The sequence below is a fragment of the Tursiops truncatus genome, chromosome 5, assembly GCF_011762595.2.
Source record: "Tursiops truncatus isolate mTurTru1 chromosome 5, mTurTru1.mat.Y, whole genome shotgun sequence".
Lineage (NCBI taxonomy): Eukaryota > Metazoa > Chordata > Mammalia > Artiodactyla > Delphinidae > Tursiops > Tursiops truncatus.
This window is the reverse complement of record NC_047038.1, coordinates 14,172,384-14,195,023: the sequence shown is the minus strand read 5'-3', so window position 1 is coordinate 14,195,023 and position 22,640 is coordinate 14,172,384. Positions and strand designations below refer to the sequence as shown.

Genomic DNA, 22,640 nt, shown 5'->3' with positions numbered 1-22,640 from the left:
TCTCATAACCTACTGAAATATATTTCAAATTTATAATATATCATTTGAGACACTGTACAATCTGGCCCTCTGATGTATCTACCAAAATGTCCTATGAAACTAGCAAAGTTGTATTCTTCCTAGTCTCCAAGTGAGCATTAACCTTAGGAGTCATCTTCCCTTTCTTTCAGCAAGTACCTTGGTTATGTACCAGATGTCTAGACCAGTGCTATCCAGAACTTTCTATTCTACAGTGTATGTTCTATGTATTTTCTGTTCTCTGCATATCCAGTAGCCATATGTAGCTGTTAAGCACTTGGCTCTTGAGCCCTTGAAATGTGACTAATGCTGAGGAACTGAATTTTTAATTTTAGTCAATTTAAATTTTACTAGCTACATGTGGCTAGTGGCTACCATATTGGATAGTGCAGATCAAGGCAATGGGACATACATTATCTACCTACATGGCGTTCACATCCTACTGTGGAGATAGTAAAAAAATAAATTGTATCAGATGGTGATACATTATGGAGAAGAATAAAATTGGGGAAACAGGAGATGTATGTATTGGGGAGGAGCAAGAATGTTATTTATATAAGATAGAGAAGGTATCTCGGATAAGCTGACATTTGAGCCAGAGACATGAAAGAAGTGAGAGCTCATGGCATGTGTTCCAGAAAGAGAGAACAGCGTGTACAAAGCCCCTGATGCAGAAATGTGCTTGCCCTCTTCCAGAAATAGCAAGGAGACCTGTGTACCTAGATTGAAGTTCCAGAGTAGAGCAGCTAAGAACCAAACCATGAAGGGCTTTATTGGCTGTTGGGGAGATAGGACACCATTGAAGTGTTTTTAGCAGAGGAGTTTGTCTTTAAGAGGATCACTCAGGCTGTCATGTTGAAAATAGACATATACTGGGAATGTCCTTTTCCACAAAACAGATACATATTAAAATGTTTTCTTTCAAGTCTTAATTCAGAAATCACATCTTTCACCTGCTTTTCTAAACCTTATTATCTAGAAGTAATTATTCTCTTTTTTTGCTAGTATCATTCATAATTTTATTTTATATGTTGATTTTCTTTTGATAGACTATATTCTCCAAGCATAGTGATTGTAGCTAGTATACACACAATGCCTGTAAATATTTTTTGATTGAATGAATAATTACCTGTAATTACAACTGAAACCATGGAAACATTTTCTCGAATCACAACATGAAATTTTTTTTTGAAAGTTTTTTTGATAAAAATGTTACTCTACACTTGTTTTTATAAGCTGAATTACATTTGCAGTAATAAAAGCAACAATCATATTGTTCAAAGCATTTACCTATACTCACTCACTTAATCTTCACACAACTCTGTGAGTAGGTATTATTATCAACACTATCTTGATGGGAAGCTGAGGCAAATAATGGTTAGGTAATTTCTACAAGGTTACTCAGCTGTTAATGGGCAGGGCCAGGATTTAGATCCAAGGAGCCTGGCCTTAACTAAATACAGTTAGTCTTTTTAGTAAGTCATAGACCAGTAGAATTTGAAAAACAATTTTGGGACCAATACAGTGTTGCCAAGTATTAGCACATTAAGAAAAATTCTAACCTTTATTCTGACCACTATTCTATTACTCAAGAAAGTTTAAAAATATGTAAAATTCTGATTTCAGTAACCTATTTTTTTGAGTAATACATAATTATATTCATTCCTTTAATTCATTTTTATATAGAGAGAAGCAGAGTAATAGCACATTAGTATAAAAATACCTTGAGAACAAACTTTTTGTTTTTTTCCTGTTTAGAGCCTGTATATCTTTGGGATCAAGAACGCGAGCCATTGGAAATGCAGCTAAGAGCCAGGTAAATTGTTCCTGTAGATGTTTTGACTTACAGGCAGAGTTAACTTCATATTGGTAACTAAGCTCCCATTTTATGTACTTGAGAGTGAAAAAAGAGAATAAAGAAGATGACTGGTCCTTATATCTTTGTATCTTACTAAATATGTTTTGCTTTGGGTTGTAAAATATTTCTTGAATTTTATTTTAAAAAAATCTTAGTTGTGAAGTCAGAGTATGCTACCAAATGGCGTCAGTTTTTCCTTGTATGGTCACTTTCTATGAGGGATATCCTCCTATCTAGAATATATACTTCTACAACAAGTGAATGATGTCTTTGTAAAAGAAGGTGGGAAAAAATGGAGAAACTAATATGCAGAGTAATCCTCTGTGGCTACTATTTTACTACTACTTTACATGGAATCTGTTTAAGTATTTATATTTCTAGGCTTCTGAAATCCGTTTGCATAAAACATTCACTTTTAACATTCCATGCTATAGGTTCATCTTCCTTGGACTTTGTTTATTACCATGAACCAAAACCCTTAACAATTATTTCTTACATTTTAATATATACCTGAGTCTTCTTTATTACAAAATAAGTCTGTTTAATGGGGCATTTTTCCTCATGACTTTTTGTACTCAATTATTCAATTGACTCATTTATCCACGAATTTTTGCTTAAGATTTTTTTTTATGAAGATTGTCTTACAGTTGGCCTGTGTATGAATGTATTTTTTTCTTTCTTTTCCATTTTCATATTACATATAAACAAATGTTGTTTGTGCCAAAAGGACCCCTTCACTAAAGTTTACATCTCGTATTCTGGCTGATCTTCTTCTTCTTCTTCTTTTTTAATTTTCCTTATTTTGGGGGGCTGCGTTGGGTCTTAGTTGCGGCACACAGGATCTTCGATGAGGCATGCGGGATCTTTTCGTTGCGGTGCTCAGGCTTCTCTCTAGTTGCAGCTTGCGGGCTTCTCTCTAGTTGTGGCATGCCAGCTTTCTCTCTCTAGTTGTTGTGCATGGGCTCTCTGGCTCCAGAGCGTCTGGGCTCTGTAGTTTGCGGCACATGGGCTCTCTCGTTGAGGCGCGCAAGTTCAACAGTTGTGGCGTGTAGGCTTAGTTGCCCCGTGGCATGTGGGATCTTAGTTTCCTGACCAGGGATCGAAGTTGTGTCCCCTGCATTGGAAGGTGGATTCTTTAACCACTGGACCACCAGGGAAGTCCCCTGGCTGATGTTCTAAGTGTATCGTAGACCTCAGACTCTCTGAAGAAAGCAAACTATGAGTTACTTCTCCAAAAAAGCTAAAGAGATCAACATGGTAATTCAGCATCCCAGTAGTTTTCATCTCATAATTGAAGATCAAGATCTACTTGACTTTAAAGATCACTGAGAGGGAAACAACTGGATCTCAATAATATTCTATAGTTTGAACTACATGTTCTAGTTAAAGAAAAAAATTACTTTGCCAAAATACAAGCTATTTACAAATTAAGACACTTTAACTTAGCATCATGTTACATGGAAGGAGTTTTAATTTACTAGCCTAGGAGCAGTTTTCAGCAGTGGAAGCAACATAGTACCACAAAGAATAAGATATTGAGAGTAAAAGAAGAACATGGCAATAAAAAACATAGTTTAAATAAAAACACAAATGAAAGTGGAAAGAAAGAAATCAAAGATACTAATTTATTAGCCCAAAAGTGTTGAAGAAAGCCAGAAATGAGTTGTAGATAGATTTTCATTGTATTATTTGAAAAGTTTTAAAGTTTTCTTTTTTGAATCTAACATTCCTAAGGTAGGAGCAGAGTTGGAGGGGCAATAGTGTAATTTTTCTATCAATTAGAAACCAGAAGAATGAATGATTGTGTGTGATTCTGAACTTGGATATGTAGGATAAGGAGACTTGGTGATTCTCAAGTATTAGCATAGTGTTTATTTTGCATTAATTAAGTAATTGATAAATAAAAGTGTTTACTGCCAACAGATAATCACGAATGTAAGAAATACAATTCATGGTTTCAAAAAGCTTCATGGGCGATCATTTGATGATCCTGTTGTGCAAACTGAAAGGATCAGGCTTCCCTATGAGCTGCAGAAGATGTCTAATGGAAGTGCAGGAGTTAAGGTAAGCTTATATTCCCAGAATGCAAACATATGTTCAAATTAAAGAAACCAAATATGATAATATTGCCTGTTTTTAAATATTTAAAAATTTTTTAATTTAACTCCTTTCCTCTGGATGCAGTACCTTTATACCAAAAATACAGGCAGTTTTCGTAATATGCTTTAGTGAATGCAAAAAACGAATCTGATTTAGAATAATAGTCTTTTTAATCCAAATACTTTTATTGTCAAGAAAAAAGGATTATTATTTGGAGAACTTTCAGAGGTGAACCACTTTTAAGGAATAAAGGCAGATGTGATTTAGAAAAATAGACCCCAAAAGTATGTTAATTTCTATAATGAGCTTTCTCTAATTTAGAAGAATCTTATAACATATTACAGAAGTATTAAAGCAAACTCTTCTTCCAAGTAAGAGATGGATTCTGGATTTTTACTTCTATATCCTGAGACAGAAAGTTATAGATTGGTTCACAAAAACTAACAGAATACCCCAAACCACAGAGTTACTATATGGCTCAGCAATTCTACTCTTAGGTATATACACAAGAGAATTGAACCATATGTGCACACAAAAATTTGTACACTAATGTTCATAATAGCATTATTTATAATAGCCAGAAAGTGGAAACAACCCAAGCGTCCATCAGCTGATGAGTGGATAAACAAAATATGGTATAGTTATTCAATGGAGTATATTATTTGGCCATAAAAAGGAGTGAAGTACTGATATGTGCTACAACATGGATGAACCTTGAAAACATGCTAACTGGAAATAAGGCAGATATAAAAGGCCGCATATTGTATGATTCCATTTTTATGGCTATCCAGAATCAGGCAAATCAATAGACATGGAAAACAGATGTGTGGTTGCTAGGAGTTAAGGGTAAGGGGGAATGGGTGAATCTACTACTACTACTGCTAATGGGTCACTCTTTTTAGGGTGATGAAAACATACTACAGTTAATGGTAATCAGTGTACAGCTTTGAATAGACTAAAAACCACTGAATTATATACTTCAGAAGGATAAACTTTATGTGATATGAATTATATCTCAAAGTTAAAAATTTTAATAGCTGATTTTAAACTTGATATATATTTCCATGTTTAGAAGAGGGTTCTGACTACAGGATGGATGATGAGTTGTAGTAAGGAGACATGAGACTTACAGTAGTTCAAAAAAGACACCATGAGAGATTAAAGACAAGTTGAAAAATGGTGAAATTTGTGGATCAGGAGGTGAAGTTTGTGGATCAGGAGTTTCTGATTAGGAAGCTGGATGGGTCATGATAGCAATAAATGAGATAAAAAATAATATTCACATGTCCTTTAGATATGATAACTTCTGGTTAATGACTCTTTGTGGAGCAGTTTTATTCTAAACTACTTAAATTCTTTTGCTTTTATTCTTTCAAAAGAAAATTAAAAATTATGCTTTGTGAGTAGTTTGATAAAAACAAAATAAATTATTTTTACAGAAAGCCAAAACCTAATTTTTTTGACATATAACATTGTATTAATTCAGGTGTACAACATAATGATTCAATATATGCATACATTCAGAATGATCACAGTAAGTCTAGTTAACATCCATCACTGCACAATTTTTTTCCCCTGTGATGAGAACTTTTACCGTCTACTCCATAACTTTCTCTATCTTTTTTTGCCCTCTAGTTTTGGTGGCCATGTCTTATGAAAGAATGCACTAGAAGTAAAGTCTTCTCTTGTTGCAGAGCACGGACTCTAGGCATGCGGGCTTCAGTAGTTGTGGCACGCAGCCTCAGTAGTTGTGGCACATGGGCTTAGTTGCTCCATGGCATGTGGGATCTTCCCGGACCAGGGCTCGAACCCGTGTCCCCTGCATTGGCAGGCAGATTCTTAACCACTATGTCACCAGAGAAGTCCGAAGTAAAGTTTTAACACCTTGTATGTCTTTTTTTTTTTGGCCAGGCTGTGCAGCTTGCAGGATCTTAGTTCCCCAATCAGGGATTGAACCACGGCCCACAGCAGTGAAAGCGCCAAGTCCTAACTACCGGACCACTAGGCCAAAACCTAATTTTTAAGTGATACAATTTTTATACAGTCATAGTGAGTGCATGTAAGCTAGTTGAAGAGGCTTTGAAAACGTTAATCAGTCCTGTGTCAAACTAAGTTTCTTCATCTTTTGAAGACTGAAGATCTTTAGCATTCAACTTCTCAAGCATTTTATCCACTTATTTTTTCTGACATTTGTTTGAATAAACTTTGATGTTTATTTCATCTAACTTTTATATTATTTTTAAAAATACTGTACTGTTGTGCCTCCTATAATCAGACTAAGACACATGGGTACTTGATTCATTTTCCCTTGTTTCAATGTGCTTGATTTCTTCCCATGTTTAAAGACAGTAATTTCATGTAATGCTTGGTTTTGAACTTACTTGTAAATTGATATGGAAACAAATGATTATCAATTTTAAGTCTGTTTCAAAGTAAATTTTGTATAATTATTTATGCATACTTATACACTTATATACAAACATGCATTGTGCTGCTTGAGAAGTTCTTTAAAGCTCTTCCAAAGTTTAGTGTATTCACTCCATTGGGGTACAAAGTTAAAAGGCATAGCGTTTTCTTCTGTAAGTTGGATGTAGTTATCATATGGGTTCTAAGGTAACTTTGTATTGCTTATAAATATTGTGGTTGTCATTATGAAAGGGTTTGATTACTTGAATAAAGCACAGTATTCCTTGGTCAAGAAGCACTGTAAAGTTTCATTTTAGGTGCTTAAATTCAACCTAGTCTTAAACCTGTGTATGAGATGAAGTAGTTATTTTAAAAAATAATTTAAAAATTCCATGTATACATCTATATACAGTAATATATATTAAATTTCTTTTTTTTTAAATAAGGAATTTTTTTTGGCTGTGTTCTCATTTCCTTTTCACAAAACTGTATTACTAAAGTTTTCATTTTAAACCCAAGAAGAGTTCTAACTTCCAAAAGAAAGATTATTTGATCTTTTTCCCCTTATTTGTTTATAAGAGTAGTGAATGATAAAACTTGCTCTTCTGGGAGATGGGGATCTGGAGCATGTAAAGACACTCTTGATAATTTATTTGGTTGTAATACTATGTGTAAGGCACTGGAACTTCAGAGATGAGACATAATGATACGAGAGCAATCCTTTTGGTATATAACTTCATTGAGCAAGGACTTTGCCTTTTTCACTGTTGTGTATCGATCATGTATAAGGTAGGTGCTCATAAAATACTAGGTCAATAAATGACTCTTGATAAATATCTCCTCTTTTGGCTTTAGGCGCGATACCTAGAAGAAGAGAGACCTTTTGCAATCGAGCAAGTTACTGGAATGCTGTTGGCTAAGCTTAAAGAGACTTCAGAAAATGCTTTGAAGAAACCAGTGGCTGACTGTGTGATTTCAGTAAGTTTTACCTCAGTAATGAACACTCTTGAATCATATTTTCCAGTGTATTAATGTTGTAATGAAATATTTTTCTTCCCTTTTCTTTATTCCTTCTGCCCTTATCCAGTAAATAACCTAAATCCATTTTTACTTTTATGTTAAAAAATTATTTTATTTGATAAAGTTCAGGATTGAGTTTCCCATAAAGTTAACTGTGATAATCAGTGAATCTTAAAATAAAAACTAATGTATTTGATTAGTTGGTGACTGCTGTACCTGCCACTTATCCCTAAGAATCTTTCCAGGTAGCACTTAATGTCCCACCCCTAGGGACCGACCTTAGTAACATTTACGTCAAAGGTTGAAAATGCCCAGTTGGGAATTTGAGATTCTGTATATTCTGTATCAGAAATAAAAGATCCTTTTTTTAAAATGATAAATTAGATGTATTTAACGTGTATACTTCCAGAAGTTTTGACATACGCATACACCCGTGAAACCATCATCATCACAATCAGTATAATAAACACATTTATCACCCCTCAAAATCCACTTGAGGCTTTAAGATAAAAATTGTTTTTATATAAGATGAACAACATGATGCTTTGATATACATAGTGAAATGATCACTACAGTCAAGCAAATTAACGTATCCATCTCCTGTGGTTACTTTTTTTGTGTTTGTGTGGTGAGAATACCTGAGATCTACTTTCTTAACACATTTCCAGTATATAATAGAGTATTGTTAAGTGTAGTCACCATGCTGTACATTAGATTTCTAGAACTTATTCATTCTACATAACTGACATTTTGTACCCTTTGGCCACTGTCTCCCCATTTCCCCGACTCCCTGCCCCTGTTAACCACCATTCTACTCTATCATATGAATTAGACTTTTTTAGATTCCACATATAGGTGAGATCATGCAGTACTTTTCAGAAAGAAAAGATCTGTCTTTTAAAGATTCTTAACAAAGCGTTTAATCTTTTACCCCCTGTTTTATCTCTTGAGATCCCATTATATATTGATAACTAGTTTTTAAGTTATATGTTGTCACCTAAATGTGAATATATTCTTAGTATTGTTAAACTTGACTACGTAAGTTCAGGAGTCTCATGTCATCAGAAAAATAGAATCGTATTATGAACTCTTCAATGAATTTAGTAATTAAAATTTGTCAGGTGTATTTTTTTAAATATTTATTTATTTGGTTGTGCTGGGTCTTAGTTGCGACAGGCGGGCTCCTTAGTTCCGGCATGCGTGTGGGATCTAGCCTTGACCAGGGATCGAACCTCGGCCTCCTGTATTGGGAACATGGAGTCTTAACCACTGTGCCACCAGGGAAGTCCCTGTCAGGTGTATATAGAATTTTTAAATGAGAGAAAAATATTAGCTTAGTATTTTGTTTTCCAGTCATTTTGTTATAGTAAATGATAGAGTTTACCATTGTCCAGGCCCTATTAAAGGCATTTAACGTGTATTAACCCATTTAATCCTCAGAACCACTCTGTAGGTAGGATATTATTAACGTCAATTTCACAGATGAAAAAACTGAGACACAGAGAAGTTAAATAACTTGTGGTCATAACTCTTCCATTATACTGCTACTTGAAAGTATATGTCAGAATGGTGCACATTTTAAAAATGTATCTTAAATTCAAATCCATCCCTATTTATTTAGCCATACTTGATTTTACTTTCATGTCAGAAATTAGTATCAGAACATGGCATTGTGAACTTCTTGGGCATTATTAACTTTGTAATCAGTGCAGTAGACCCATGTGAGCTGTACAAAGGGAAGTATTTTCTGCTCTATGCACTGTCATATCCCTAATGGCTAGAAAAGTACTGGTACATAAGTGCTTAGTGAAAATTAAGTGAACCATACCTTATAATTTAGATTTTTGTCTGAAGGATAATACCAAAATCAGGATATACAAACTTATCAAAATTCAAGTTCTTTTTGTGTTATTATCTATTAAATGAAATTTCTAAATTCAAAAAGCACTAAGATTGGAGGAGACTACTTACTTAAAATTGGAAGAGCCCCAAGTTTTATACATGGATATACTAAATTAGCTTTTTAGAAATCTGTCTGTAGACCAAATGAAAGTGCTTCTTAGTTTGACAGTAATAAGTATATGTAATCTTAATTATTAGTTTTAAATTAAGAGTTTATTTTTTAATAGAAATATATTTAATGTTTTTTCGTGATTTATAAAGAAACACATGCTCATCATAAGTCCCCTGCAATATAGTTCCCCCTCCCTTTGAAATACAACCATTGTAAACATTTGGAAATATATTCTTCTAGTAGTACATACATACACAAAAATGAAATCATGCTCTACATGCCCCCTTTTTTTAATGTAATAAAGATACTATTCCATGACAATTCAAATCGATCTGATTCTAACATCTATGTAGGATTCCATTATGTGGATATAACATATTTAACCAATCTCATTTTAATAGACTCTTGGGTTTTTAGTGTTTCATTATTAAAGATTAACAAATAAGTATTTTTATAGACCAACATGAGAAGGATTTAACATATTTTTGAAATCCTACAATATTAATTCTGTTTTACTAATTGCTTTAAATTTGTGTTCATACTTTAGGTCAAACTTTATGATGTAGAAATTGCCAACCTTAAAAAAGAAACTAGTATTTTTTCCTCATTTATTTTATTAGAACACCAGTCTTTGCCTTAAGCTGTACATAAGTTCATTTTTCAATTGATGAAATGTTTAAGTAAAATCTGTTACATTGAACTAATAACAATTATTGTTTTGCAACACCAGATTCCGAGCTTTTTCACTGATGCTGAGAGAAGATCTGTGATGGCTGCAGCCCAGGTTGCAGGCTTAAATTGTTTAAGGCTAATGAATGAAACTACTGCAGGTGAGCAGTTTGCAATTTGAAAATTACTGTCAGAAAAATATTATTATAGTCTTTTTTCTAATTAATACAAAGCATTTATTTTTTAACTCTATTATGTACTGATATAAGCTTGTCATTTTGGAGCACAACATTATGGCAGAGTTTAAACATGTCTTTCATTGGCTATAAGAGTCATTAATATTATAGGGTTATAGATGGGTAGAGAAAAAAACATTAACCAATTTGTGAAAAGTGAATTTACTTTGAAACTAATAATTTGTATTACTCTACTGTGTGTTAAAATGTAGTATCAACATGACTTGCCTATTGTTTCCCAAGTGATTGCTAGGCTGGAATTAACCTAATTCTTTGTTCTTACATAGTTGCACTGGCATATGGAATTTATAAACAGGATCTTCCTCCGTTAGATGAGAAACCAAGAAATGTAATATTTATTGATATGGGACATTCTGCCTACCAGATCTCAGTTTGTGCTTTTAACAAAGGAAAACTTAAAGTAAGTAAATAAATGATTTACTATATTTAATTTTAATGTCTAAGAGCATATGAGACTATATAGAGAACCCTAATGCTTGGGTTTAAATCCTGGCTCTGCCACTTAAAAACTGTGACCTTGAGCAAGTTACTTAACCTCCCCAAATCTCAGGTTCCTCACCTGAGGATATTATCAGTAAGTACCTCATAGACTTGTTGAGGATAAAATGAGTTAATGATTATAAGATGCTTGGAATGCCATATAGCAGATATTATGTGTTAGCTATTTTTACTATTGTTGAGGTTTTCAGTCACCTATCAGGGAGCATAAATTACATATTTATAAATGTACATAGGAAACATTTCTAAAATGATTCCCGTTGTCTTTAGAAACCTTTCTATCCTGGAGTCCTAATCAAAATTTTCTACAGTGTGGTATTATTTACCTCTATATGCTTATCTTCTTACAGCCTTTGTTTGGTTTTGTATTCATTTCTACATTGATTATCTTACCCAGACTTAACACACACTCTCTCTCTCCCCCCATTACACACATGTATAGATTAGCTCAGAAGAGTAAATGCTTTGGGTTATCCAGCACCTTTTAGAGCCTTTCGTCTTGCCATTTATAGTACTATGTTAACATCCTTGTAATCAGAAAATTAAAGGGAAATGACTCATAGTGAATGTAGAATAGTTTCTTGCAAATTGATTTAATCCTTGGTATTTAGTGTTGAATTTTAACTTAATTAAAAAAGAACATTTTCCTTTCTTCCTTTTTAGTGAATACCCTAGAGTATAGAGCTATAATTTTTTAGATCACAGGCCCCTTTGGAAGTTTGATAAAAGCTATGGCCCTTCTCTCAGAATGATGCACATTTGCACTAGTCACATACCTACACAATTTTACATCTAATTTTGGGTAATACTGGACCTCATGAGAAGTCTGTCCATGGATTCTTCGTGCTAATCTGGGATAACATCCCAATCAGTCTGTGCTCACATCCTACTGTGATGTTTACCACTATTCCACCACCCATCCTTGTGAAAAAGAAGTTGATGAACCACACCAACAGTGGGATTCTACTTTTTTAGTCATGACTATTATAAGTAGTTATTTTTGCCCTCTACCTCGGGGAGAGAGACTAGATGTCTTGGTCCTGTTTTCAAGAACTATATCGTTGAAGTGCTGTGACTCGTCTATTCCTTTTCCACTCGACTGCTAACTGGGGCCTATTGCTCAACAAGCTTATTAAATTTTTGTCTCTCCTCTTCATTTTTTTTGTTTTCTTTTTTGTTCCCTCGCGTGCTTTTTTGTTCCTTCTATATATTTATGAGGGATGGGGGCACTAATTCCTGATTTGTAAGTTGACCAATTACAATATTTTAGATTTAATCTTTGGATTGGCTCTTCTTGGCTGTTTTGTTTTTGGTTACTTACTTAGGACCCTTTCTTTGCTCTCTTAAACTTGGTTTTTGGCCCACCTGTTCAGTGTTGTTATAGAACCATGGGTTGTGAGATAATGAAGTTTTAGTCATTGTAACTCAGTTATTTCAGAATTAGAATTATTCTTTCACGTAGGTATATAGATCTATAACTTAAAGCAGATAATTCAGAGTGGTTAGATATGTTGGCTAAATGTAAGTAATAATTAATATAACTGGTTCCAAATTTGGTACCCCTGTGATTTTTGTCAAGTTCTTTGGTTTTGATTTTAATTTTAAAAGGTATTTTGGAGGGGGTGCTGAAAACATCTAATATTTCTGAAAATTCAGTTCTGGTTTTTCAATTAAACAGGTCTTGGCTACTACCTTTGATCCATATTTGGGTGGCAGGAACTTTGATGAGGTTTTAGTAGACTACTTCTGTGATGAGTTCAAGACAAAATATAAGATAAATGTAAAAGAAAACTCTCGGGCCTTGTTGCGCTTATATCAGGAATGTGAAAAACTAAAGAAGCTAATGAGTGCAAATGCATCAGACCTTCCACTGAACATTGAGTGTTTCATCAATGACCTTGATGTTTCTAGTAAAATGAACAGGTACCATGCATGCTTTCAGTTTGAAAAGTGTTTCCTTATTTTATGTTTAGTTCATGTCTGATTTTTCTTCGTTCTGTTATTTTAGAAGATATGCTCAATTTTTATATCCCCAAATAATGAATTTTATTTCATTCTCCCATAGGGCTCAGTTTGAACAATTATGTGCTTCCCTCTTAGCCAGAGTTGACCCACCATTAAAAGCAGTAATGGAACAAGCTAGTAAGTGGAAGTTACTGAACTAACCATCAAAACTGTACCATGGGGTTACTTGAATGGGGTAGAAAATGGTAAAAACAATAAAAAATTCATGTGCTTTTTGAAGACTTATATTTCTTGTTTTAGAGAAGGAGATTATAACTCATTGTTTATTCATAAGAGCAGGGCCACTAGAAATCAAAGTTTATGAGAACTCCTTCTGACTCATATTGTTTACATCATAAAACTAATGCTAGTTATATTTGAAGATGTCTATATGTAAGATTTTAAAGATTGATTGAAAGTTGAAATGAGGACATGACTGCTTTTTGTTAGAGTTTTTTGTAATCAATTAAAATTACCTTCTGTGGCAATTTGTGAGGTGGAAGTTAAAACTGAAGGACTCTGAAGTCCATGAGGTGCATGTCTGTTCTTGTGGTCACTGCATCATCTAGACCAAGTACAGTGCCTGATAAGTAGATAATTAATATCTATTAAATTTTGCTTTTTTCCAAAATTTATTTTTAACTTCTTTCCATTTTACCTCATTTTGAGCAAATAAAAAAATACATTTTTTTAAAAAAGTACTTTCTGGGGTCTACTGTTCACATTTTTATAAAGACTGTCTTATTTTTCTCAATTAAACCTTTCATTTTCCAGACTTACAATGTGAAGACATAAGTAGTATAGAAATTGTAGGGGGAGCAACACGAATTCCTGCTGTGAAGGAACAAATCACTAAATTCTTTCTTAAAGACATAAGTACCACATTAAATGCTGATGAAGCTGTTGCAAGAGGGTGTGCATTACAGGTATGATTATTAGTCTTTTTTTAAATTTTAGAATGTATATTTTGCCAGAAATATGGTGATAGGCCTCAAAGAACTTTTTAATATTATCTTGTCCAACCAGTTATCAATAAGCTAAAAGTAAATTGAAATTATTCCTAAAATATAAGGGTTGTGTCTGTCCCATTTGTTTTTAAACTATCATAGGACAGTATGTCTGTAATTATACCGAAAAAGCATTTATTTTATTAATTCTTATAAGTATTCCTATTTAAAATTCTTTTTTTGAGATTTAAACATATTTTACATCAGTTTTTGTAAAGTCACAGAAAGAGTGCTCTGACACTTTAAAATTTTAACTAGTTATTACCAAAAACCCAGAAATTTTTAAAATGTAACTATTTTATTATAAGAACTTTATTAAGCAGTTCAATCATGGTAACCTAGGATATGTTTGGTGTTTGTTGATTTAAATATGGTATACATCTTATTTTCAGTGTGCGATTCTCTCACCAGCATTTAAAGTGCGTGAATTTTCCATAACAGACCTTGTTCCCTATTCAATCACATTAAGTTGGAAGACCTCTTTTGAAGATGGGACTGGGTAAGTTACTTCTAAAGCCTTGGTTAGAGCTTGTCATAAATAATCAATTGAACCTACTATTCTAAATTAGAGGAATTTATACTTCTTAAACTTGTCAAACACTTTAGAATACTATCTTAGAAACAAGGAGAATATGAAAATGATATATTATCTGTAAACCATTATGGCATATTTTTTAATTAGTATTTTATTACAAAAGTAAAACATTCTATTTTCAAATAAAAATCACAGTATAGAAATATAAAAACTTAAAAATTTGCATTTCCCATATCCCAACTCCCTTAGCCCATTTTATTGAGGTAACTAACTATTGTTAACAGCTGGGTATATATCTATCCAGTCATTTTCTTTGAATATCCAAATAAAAGCATCACTTTTAAATCGTACTTTATTATTAAATTTGCATTTCTGACTGTTGTGAGCTGCAAGTCTTTTCTTGCTTTGACATTAACATTTCCTTTTCCATGAACTGCCCAGGATATAAATTGTTTACTCTCCTACTAAAATAAAAATCTGTATTTCAAATATTATATTTGACTGCTTTTCAGAAGTATAGTTGGTATAATAAAATAAACCTGTATTTAGGTTTTGAAGTTGCTTTTAAGATTTTGTTCTGTGTTCTATACATCTGCACCCCCAAGAAATTGAAATTTTTGCACAAATTTCAAAAATATCGATAGAATTTGGTCCTCAGATGTGAGCAAAAACATCCTTATATATTGCCTTAAAATATACCTATTCTCAGGGCTTCCCTGGTGGTGCAGTGGTTGAGAGTCTTCCTGCCGATGCAGGGAACACGGGTTCGTGCCCTGGTCCGGGAAGATCCCACATACTGCGGAGCGGCTGGGCCCGTGAGCCATGGCCGATGAGCCTGCGCGTCCGGAGCCTGTGCTTCGCAACGGGAGAGGCCACAACAGTGAGAGGCCCACGTACCGCCAAAACAAACAAACAAACAAACAAACAAAATATACCTATTCTCAGATAATTTTTCTCAGTAGGATAGAATTGTCTGTTACTATGTCAGACGTTCTAGAACTTTGAGCCCTAAACCTGTCAAAAGGCATGTTTATTTATAGCAAAACCAGTAATGCTTTTTCTTAAAATTTGTGCACAGAGGCCTTTAAAATTGCTGCTTATCATGAATTAAAAATGAGATGGATTCTGTAATTAGGTTCATAGGCAACTTTCTATTTATTTTAAACTGTTTTCCCGCTCCATTTTAGGGAATGTGAAGTATTCTGTAAGAACCATCCTGCCCCATTCTCAAAAGTCATTACTTTCCACAAGAAAGAACCATTTGAACTAGAAGCATTTTATACTAATTTACATGAAGTGCCTTATCCAGATCCAAGAATTGGTAAGAGAACTCCAAAACTTTTTTTTCATAAATTTTAGCCTCTTACAAATATGTTAATATTTGAATCAAGGAAACAAAGTAACATTTCAGCTAAGCCAGCACTGGATTTTTAAAGAAAAATAATCATACTTTTTTCTAAATGTGCACTTTTTAGTGCTCAGAGTTTATTTCTGGAATAACAGCAAGTTTGAATCTTTTTAATTCATTTTGAAAGGTATATTTAAAATGCTCTGTAATTGACCTGAAAAGTTTGGGTGAGGGTTATTTTTTAATGGAAGAACTCTTTAATCGGTAAACTGAAATTGTGCTGCCAGACTACATATTCTGATTTTAAACTTACGTTCACTGGCAACAACTAGAAGCCAGTTAATCATTAGATTAATACAAAAGTGGAAATAGGAGACTGTAATATCCATTTTAGCTGAGTAATCTTTTAGAAGATATAAAACAAAGTATGATTTACATCATTTAAAAGAAAAGGAATATTAAATTAAAAAATTTTCTATATGTGCTACTTTTATTGATAGACTAAAAAAGGAGACTATTAATTTTTCATGTACATTATTTAAAGCAGTAGAAGTACATTATTGAAAATGGTATTAGTTTTCAAGGGCTTCGGGAACAAAGTACCACAAACTAGGTGGTTTCAACAATAGAAATTTATCATCTCACAGTTCTGGAGTCTAGAAGTTCAAAATTAAGTTGTTGGCAGGATTGGTTCCTTCTTAGGGCTGTGGGGGAAGGATCCATTCCAGGTGTTTCTTCTTGGTTCATAAATGGCTCTCTTCATGTTCACATGACGTTCTCCTGTGTATGTATCTGTCTCCAAATAAGGACGCCAAGTCATTTGATTAGAACCCACCTGATGACTTCACTTTAACTTGATTACCTGTAAAGACCCTATCTCCAAATAAGGTCATCTTCTGAGGTTACTGGAGAGTAGGGCTTCAATATATGAATTGGGGCCAGAGGGAGGTCATAATTCAACCTCTAATATAGGTCAGCCAGATTTTTTATATACAGTTTTTCTGCCTGGTAGTGTCTCTTTACTATGGATAACATTATATATTTGAGATTTTTTTTTTCTGAAAAATAAAACATCAGATTTCTTAAAGTGAAAAATTAAAGTGACCTCAGTAGGTAGTAGTGACTGGATAACTTAGCAATTTTGCTATAGGAAAAATCCAGAAAAAATTTTAAATTGCTTTATTTATGAATTACCAAGATGATTATGATTTGCAAAGTTTATAGCAAAAAGGTAATATCTGTTTGGTTTTCAAACTCAGAAATTGTGTTTTGTTATTTTGGTTTTAGTGTAGCAACATTGTAAAACTTAAAAGTGATATTGCCTTCAGTCAGATTGTCCTTGGTTAAGATCCCAACTCTCCTTTTTCCTGTTGTTGATGATTTTGGGCAGGTTGCTTAACCTGTCTGAGTGTTTATACCAGGTTTATTAGTATATTAAAAAGGTAATCTGGGGGAAATGCATGTCCCACAGAAATTAATCAGCATATGATAATTTATGATTTTCTTTTGCCAGCATCTGAAAGATCATAGTAAAACTATTGAATGAATGAATTGAATGAGTTAATCTGAGGCCTATGTACTGATCAAAGCTCTTTTTTCCTTAAGGGAGCTTCACTATTCAGAATGTTTTCCCACAGTCTGATGGTGATAGTTCCAAAGTTAAGGTTAAAGTTCGTATTAACATCCATGGAATCTTCAGTGTGGCTAGTGCATCAGTAATTGAGAAGCAGAATATAGAAGGGGATCACAGTGATGTTCCTATGGAGACAGAAACTTCTTTTAAGAATGAAAGCAAAGATGATGTGGTATGTAGAAATTCTGTTTCAAAAAGGTTCCTCTAATATATGCAGTATCTTAATTCTACCTGGTACTTTTAATAGTTGAAAATATTAATATCTGAGGTTTTGCTCTGAAGTTCTGCTATAGGAATAAGTATATAAACTTTTAAAAATAAAATCATTAAAGAATAATTCTATTTTAAATGCTCTACATCTTTTCACATTGTAACATGCTTTTCGGAGGTTTGTGTATTTTTCATAGCATTATATGGAAAATATGCATATGTGTGTCTGGAGTCATTGTTCCTAAATTCTTTATTTCTATTAAAAACATTTATTATAGCTAGCTTTTTAGCTTACACATAAATCCAATTCAGAATGATAAATTCTGAACTGTATACATATGTGTTTTTAGATTGAGAATACATGCTTAATAAAGAAATTTTCAGAGCTTAGTTAGGAGATATCTGTGGCAGTTGAGCAGAAGAATGTGCTGTACATTCAGTAACATTAAAACAGATTTTTGACAGTTTCTTTATGAAAGAGTTATATGACTCTAACATTGTATTTACTCTTGGCATACTATGAATGAAGGAATCTTAGGAGAAAGTTATTATATTCCATTACATAAAGTTTTCGTCTTTTTATGTATACTATTTGTAAGTTATTTTTAATGGCTTTTGCTGGATTTTTTTCAAATCATAATTGGAGGTCTGCCCTAGATTTTTCATATATTTCTGCATGTTAAGAATGGATTTTAAGATTTTAAATTTCAAGACAGTTTCTCCCTTTTGTGAAAGTTGTCTTTTTGTCTGTTTGTACTAACAGCTACTATAAAATCTTTTCTTCCAGATTGATCAGAATTCTACCACTACTCCTTAAAGTACTTCATTTAAGGACCATGGCATTTTCTTTCATTCTTCTTCCCGTGTGTTATTTTCCTATTATATCCTCCCTTCCTTGAATTGAGGAGAAGGAAATACTGTCCTAATATGTTAGTGAAGATACAGTCAATGTTTCATAAATAAACATAAGAGTAATAGGTGAAAAGTTAATTTTCCTAATTGTAGTTCACAACAATGTATGGCAGACATTTAATCCATTTAATATTTTTTTTTTTTTTGCTAAAATTGAAAGCATTCTGTATCCCTTTTATTTTAACATCTTTATTGGAGTATAATTGCTTTACAATGGTGTGTTAGTTTCTGCTTTATAACAAAGTGAATCAGCTATACATATACATATATCCCCCATCTCCTCCCTCTTGCATCTCCCTATCCCACCCCTCTAGGTGGTCACAAAGCACCGAGCTGATCTCCCTGTGCTATGCGGCTGCTTCCCACTAGCTATCTACCTTACATTTGGTAGTGTATATATGTCCATGCCACTCTCTCACTTTGTCCCAGCTTACCCTTCCCCCTACCCCTGTGCTCAAGTCCATTCTCTACATCTGCATCTTTATTCCTGTCCTGCCCCTCAGTTCTTCAGAACCTTTTTTTTTTAAGATTCCTTATATATTTCTTAGCACATGGTATTTGTTTTCCTCCTTCTGACTTACTTCACTCTGTATGGCAGACTCTAGGTCCATCCACCTCACTACAGATAACTGAATTTCATTTCTTTTTATGGCTGAGTAATATTCCATTGTATATATGTGCCACATCTTCTTTATCCATTCATCTGTCAATGGACACTTAGGTTACTTCCATGTCCTGGCTATTGTAAATAGAGCTGCAATGAACATTGTGGTACATGACTCTTTCTGAATTATGGTTTTCTCAGGGTATATGCCCAGTAGTGGGATTGCTGGGTCGTATGGTAGTTCTGTTTGTAGTTTTTTAAGGAACCTCCATACTGTTCTCCATAGTGGCTGTATCAATTTACATTCCCACCAGCAGTGCCTTTTAGAGTGAGTTCTTTAAAAGCTGTTTCACTTTCTTCACCTCTTTTTCTTCAAAGTCTCTGTGTAATGTCTTAGACCTTTAGTTTTCTCTGTGTAATGTTAGTGAATCCTGGGCACTAAAAACAAGGAGAGTATGGCACCCATTTTCTACCTCTCCTGGCATTTCTTATTTGCTGCTTCTATTTGTCTGTGGGCTTGAAATCCAGTTAGCCAGTCCTTTAGGATGATCTCTTGAATGTGGACTTAAAAAACTCACTTGTGAATAAAATGTATGAATTTATAACATCTGCTTTGGCCATTCATAGATTGATTTGCTTACAAGAGTGTTTTCGGCTTACTAGAACCCAGGTAGTTGGTGTCCCATATAAGGGGTATTTCTTCTTCTTAAGTGAGATGTTCCTATTTCTTTTATAATTTATATAATCAAGAGCCAAAAAAAAGGTAACTAACATTATGGATCATATACTTAGCATTGTTGGTGAGCACATTCACATATATTAATCTCCTTTTAAATCCCTACCTTAGCTGATACAATAGGTGTTGAATAAATTGTAGTTTATTTCCTTATTCTTGCTAATAACGTAAATTATTTCCTTGTCATTGCTTTTAACATAAGGGGTGATGTTGAGTACCCTACTGTGTAGAAAACATCCTGTGTACTGTATTGCTTAATGGTTCTCTCTAGGACTTTTCTCTTTAATTCTGTATCCAGAAGTTTAAAAGCTTAAGGCTTGGGCTTCCCTGGTGGCACAGTGGTTGAGAGTCCGCCTGCCAATGCAGGGGACACGGGTTCATGCCCCGGTCCGGGAAGATCCTACATGCCATGGAGCGGCTGGGCCCGTGAGCCATGGCCACTGAGCCTGTGCGTCCGGAGCCTGTGCTCCACAACGGGAGAGGCCACAACAGTGAGAGGCCCGCGTACCGCAAAAAAAAAAAAAAAAAAAAAAAGCTTAAGGCTTAAATACCATTATAAAGCAGTCTCTCCCTTACCTGCTCCCAAAATGTGAACAAATTCAAAGTAGACTCTGGAAGCTAATTGTTTTAAGCTTTACAGCAGAAGGTAAGAAGATAATAAGTTCTTTTTTACTGTTCCCTATTTGCTGACATTGCTGGCTCTTAGGTCGATGAAACCCAGACATATATCAGTGAGCAACAGTAGGAGTTCTTTGTTTTTGTCTTTCTTTGCATGAGAGTCAATTTATGAGAGATTATTTTATGGGCCTCATTTTTTCATTAAAAATTAAGATGGCTTCGATTTTCCTGAAAAACCATAACATAGATTGCCAACTTTTCTTCAATACAGTATAAGGATATCTCAGAAAATGGACACTTTTCTTCTAGGTATTTATTAATATCTGGACATATTAGGAAGGTATTACAACTTAGGCTTCATGGCACAGTGAAGGATCAAAGAGACTATCGTACTAATGTACCACAATTTATTCCCCAGTTGTTGACAATTTGGGTTGTTTATCTTTCTATTTTTTAATTCAAAACATCTGATTACTTATATGTACCAGGTACTGTTCCAGGCACTGAGGATACAGTGGTAATAAGCAAGATAAAGAAGGTCCCCACCCATCTGTAACTTACATTCTAATGGAAGAGGATAGGCTAGAAGCAACAAGATACCATATAAATATAAAGGAAATTAAAAGCAGGGGATGCATAGTGGAAATTAAGTGATGAGGAAAGCCACCTGTGAGGAAGGAAAAGGAACGCTAGCCTGAAAGATGAAAAGGCAGTTTGAGAGTAAGGATCAGGTAGGTAGTTGTCCAGACAGAGAGAATAACAAAGGCCCTGATGGCAGGATATCCTTTTTTATTGTTACAGATACTAAGGTAGCTGATAATATAAAATACAGAAAAGGGGAGAGTGACAAAAAAAAAAGAAATTGAGAAGGTAGATCAAGGGACAGATTAGATAATTATTCTGGATTTTATTCTTAAGTGCTTTTTCATTTATTCAGCAAATAACTAGAAGTACCTAAATTGTGTGTTTGGATATAGCAGTGAATAGAAAGACAGTCTCAGCCCTCGTGGAGTTTAAAATCAATTAGAGAAGCCAGCCTAGAGGCACGTCCATTAACTTACCCACTAGTGATAATATTCCTATGAACCTTCTTAAAATTATTTTAAAAGACTAACAAATTACTCTCATATCAATTGTAAGATGTACAGTTTTCCACTTAATATATCTGAAATTGGGATGGGTCATGCAAATGATAATATCTTATATTCACTGTTGCCTATGGCAGTAATCATGAGAAGTTCTCATCATCTGTACATGTGTGAACTTGGTTGTTATTCCTAATGGCATGAGTAGGCAATTGCAACCCCTTGACATTAAACAACTTAAGGACCATTCAAGGAAGGAATATCAGGCCTGGTTGTTGTCCGAAAATAATCTATTGACTCCTTCTGGTAAGACAGAGAAAAAAACATCATAAAACTTGTAGAATAGGGGACTTCCTTTGGCGGTCCAGTGGTTAAGACTCCACTGCAGGGGGCACGGGTTCAATCCCTGATCGGGGAACTAATGTCCCGCCTGCCACATGGCGCGGCCAAAAAAAAAAAAAACTTGTAGAAGATGTGTCAGTGGCTTATAAAAAAACATTAGAGACCATACAGGAGCAATTTTTAAACAAATGGCTGGGTCACTAATGCTCTTGATGGCACAGAGAACAATATTGTGTAGAAAAATTCAGACATCAACAACTTAAGTGATTTAGAAGAGTTGGATTCTTAATGTGGAGTCGTTTTAGAAATACCTTAACCATATTATTTGGTTTATTTCTTTTAGAGATATGAATATATACACAATAGAAGAACTTTTTCAATAAGTATAAAATAAAAATGCCAAGTGATAAAGTATTTTGGCCTTAATTGGCAGCATTGTTTTCTTAGTATTACATGAAATAGAGTTATTAATGTATTTGTGTCTTTCTGCATTACCGCAACTCACCACTATAACACATTTTCCACCGCTTTTCCATCATAGGGTTGGGAAAATTGTAGAGTTGGAAGGTGGTAGGGCAGGGAGGATTGGGGGTGGAATTTCAGTAGCTGACCTTTTAATTATGAAGAACAGTGGTGTAAATTATCTTCTAACTTGTTTTTCTCTTTGGCACAAATAAGCATTTATTCAAGATAGCCTTCTGGACATTATATGTATACTTAACTATATATATATATATATATATGAAGACCTAAATTATCCTGATTC

General features: G+C 33.9%; 1 protein-coding gene and 1 long non-coding RNA gene across 4 annotated transcripts in view; one reads left to right on the top strand and one right to left on the bottom strand.

Moving 5' to 3' along the window:
• LOC109548768 (uncharacterized) overlaps nt 1–22,640 on the bottom strand; it is an 86,385-nt gene that overhangs the window by 6,771 nt on the left and 56,974 nt on the right. The window contains exons 3-4 of one of the 3 annotated variants that reach the window (XR_004526607.2): nt 16,380–16,526; nt 15,086–15,236 (exon numbers count right to left, since the gene is read on the bottom strand). The exons of 1 other annotated variant lie outside the window; for it this stretch is intronic. This is a non-coding gene — a long non-coding RNA (uncharacterized lncRNA). Of the gene's footprint in view, nt 1–15,085; nt 16,527–22,640 lie in introns of all 3 variants that reach the window. One more of the 3 variants, XR_012331873.1, reaches the window with a different exon arrangement.
• The window catches only part of HSPA4L (heat shock protein family A (Hsp70) member 4 like), a 55,634-nt gene that overhangs the window by 10,615 nt on the left and 22,379 nt on the right, over nt 1–22,640 (top strand). Inside the window, exons 3-13 of the mRNA XM_004319870.4 lie at nt 1,777–1,834; nt 3,800–3,940; nt 7,238–7,360; nt 10,147–10,246; nt 10,609–10,742; nt 12,519–12,763; nt 12,906–12,982; nt 13,619–13,770; nt 14,244–14,350; nt 15,574–15,707; nt 17,340–17,539. Coding sequence (XP_004319918.2) covers nt 1,777–1,834; nt 3,800–3,940; nt 7,238–7,360; nt 10,147–10,246; nt 10,609–10,742; nt 12,519–12,763; nt 12,906–12,982; nt 13,619–13,770; nt 14,244–14,350; nt 15,574–15,707; nt 17,340–17,539 — 1,471 coding nt within the window. The remainder of the gene's footprint in view (nt 1–1,776; nt 1,835–3,799; nt 3,941–7,237; nt 7,361–10,146; nt 10,247–10,608; nt 10,743–12,518; nt 12,764–12,905; nt 12,983–13,618; nt 13,771–14,243; nt 14,351–15,573; nt 15,708–17,339; nt 17,540–22,640) is intronic.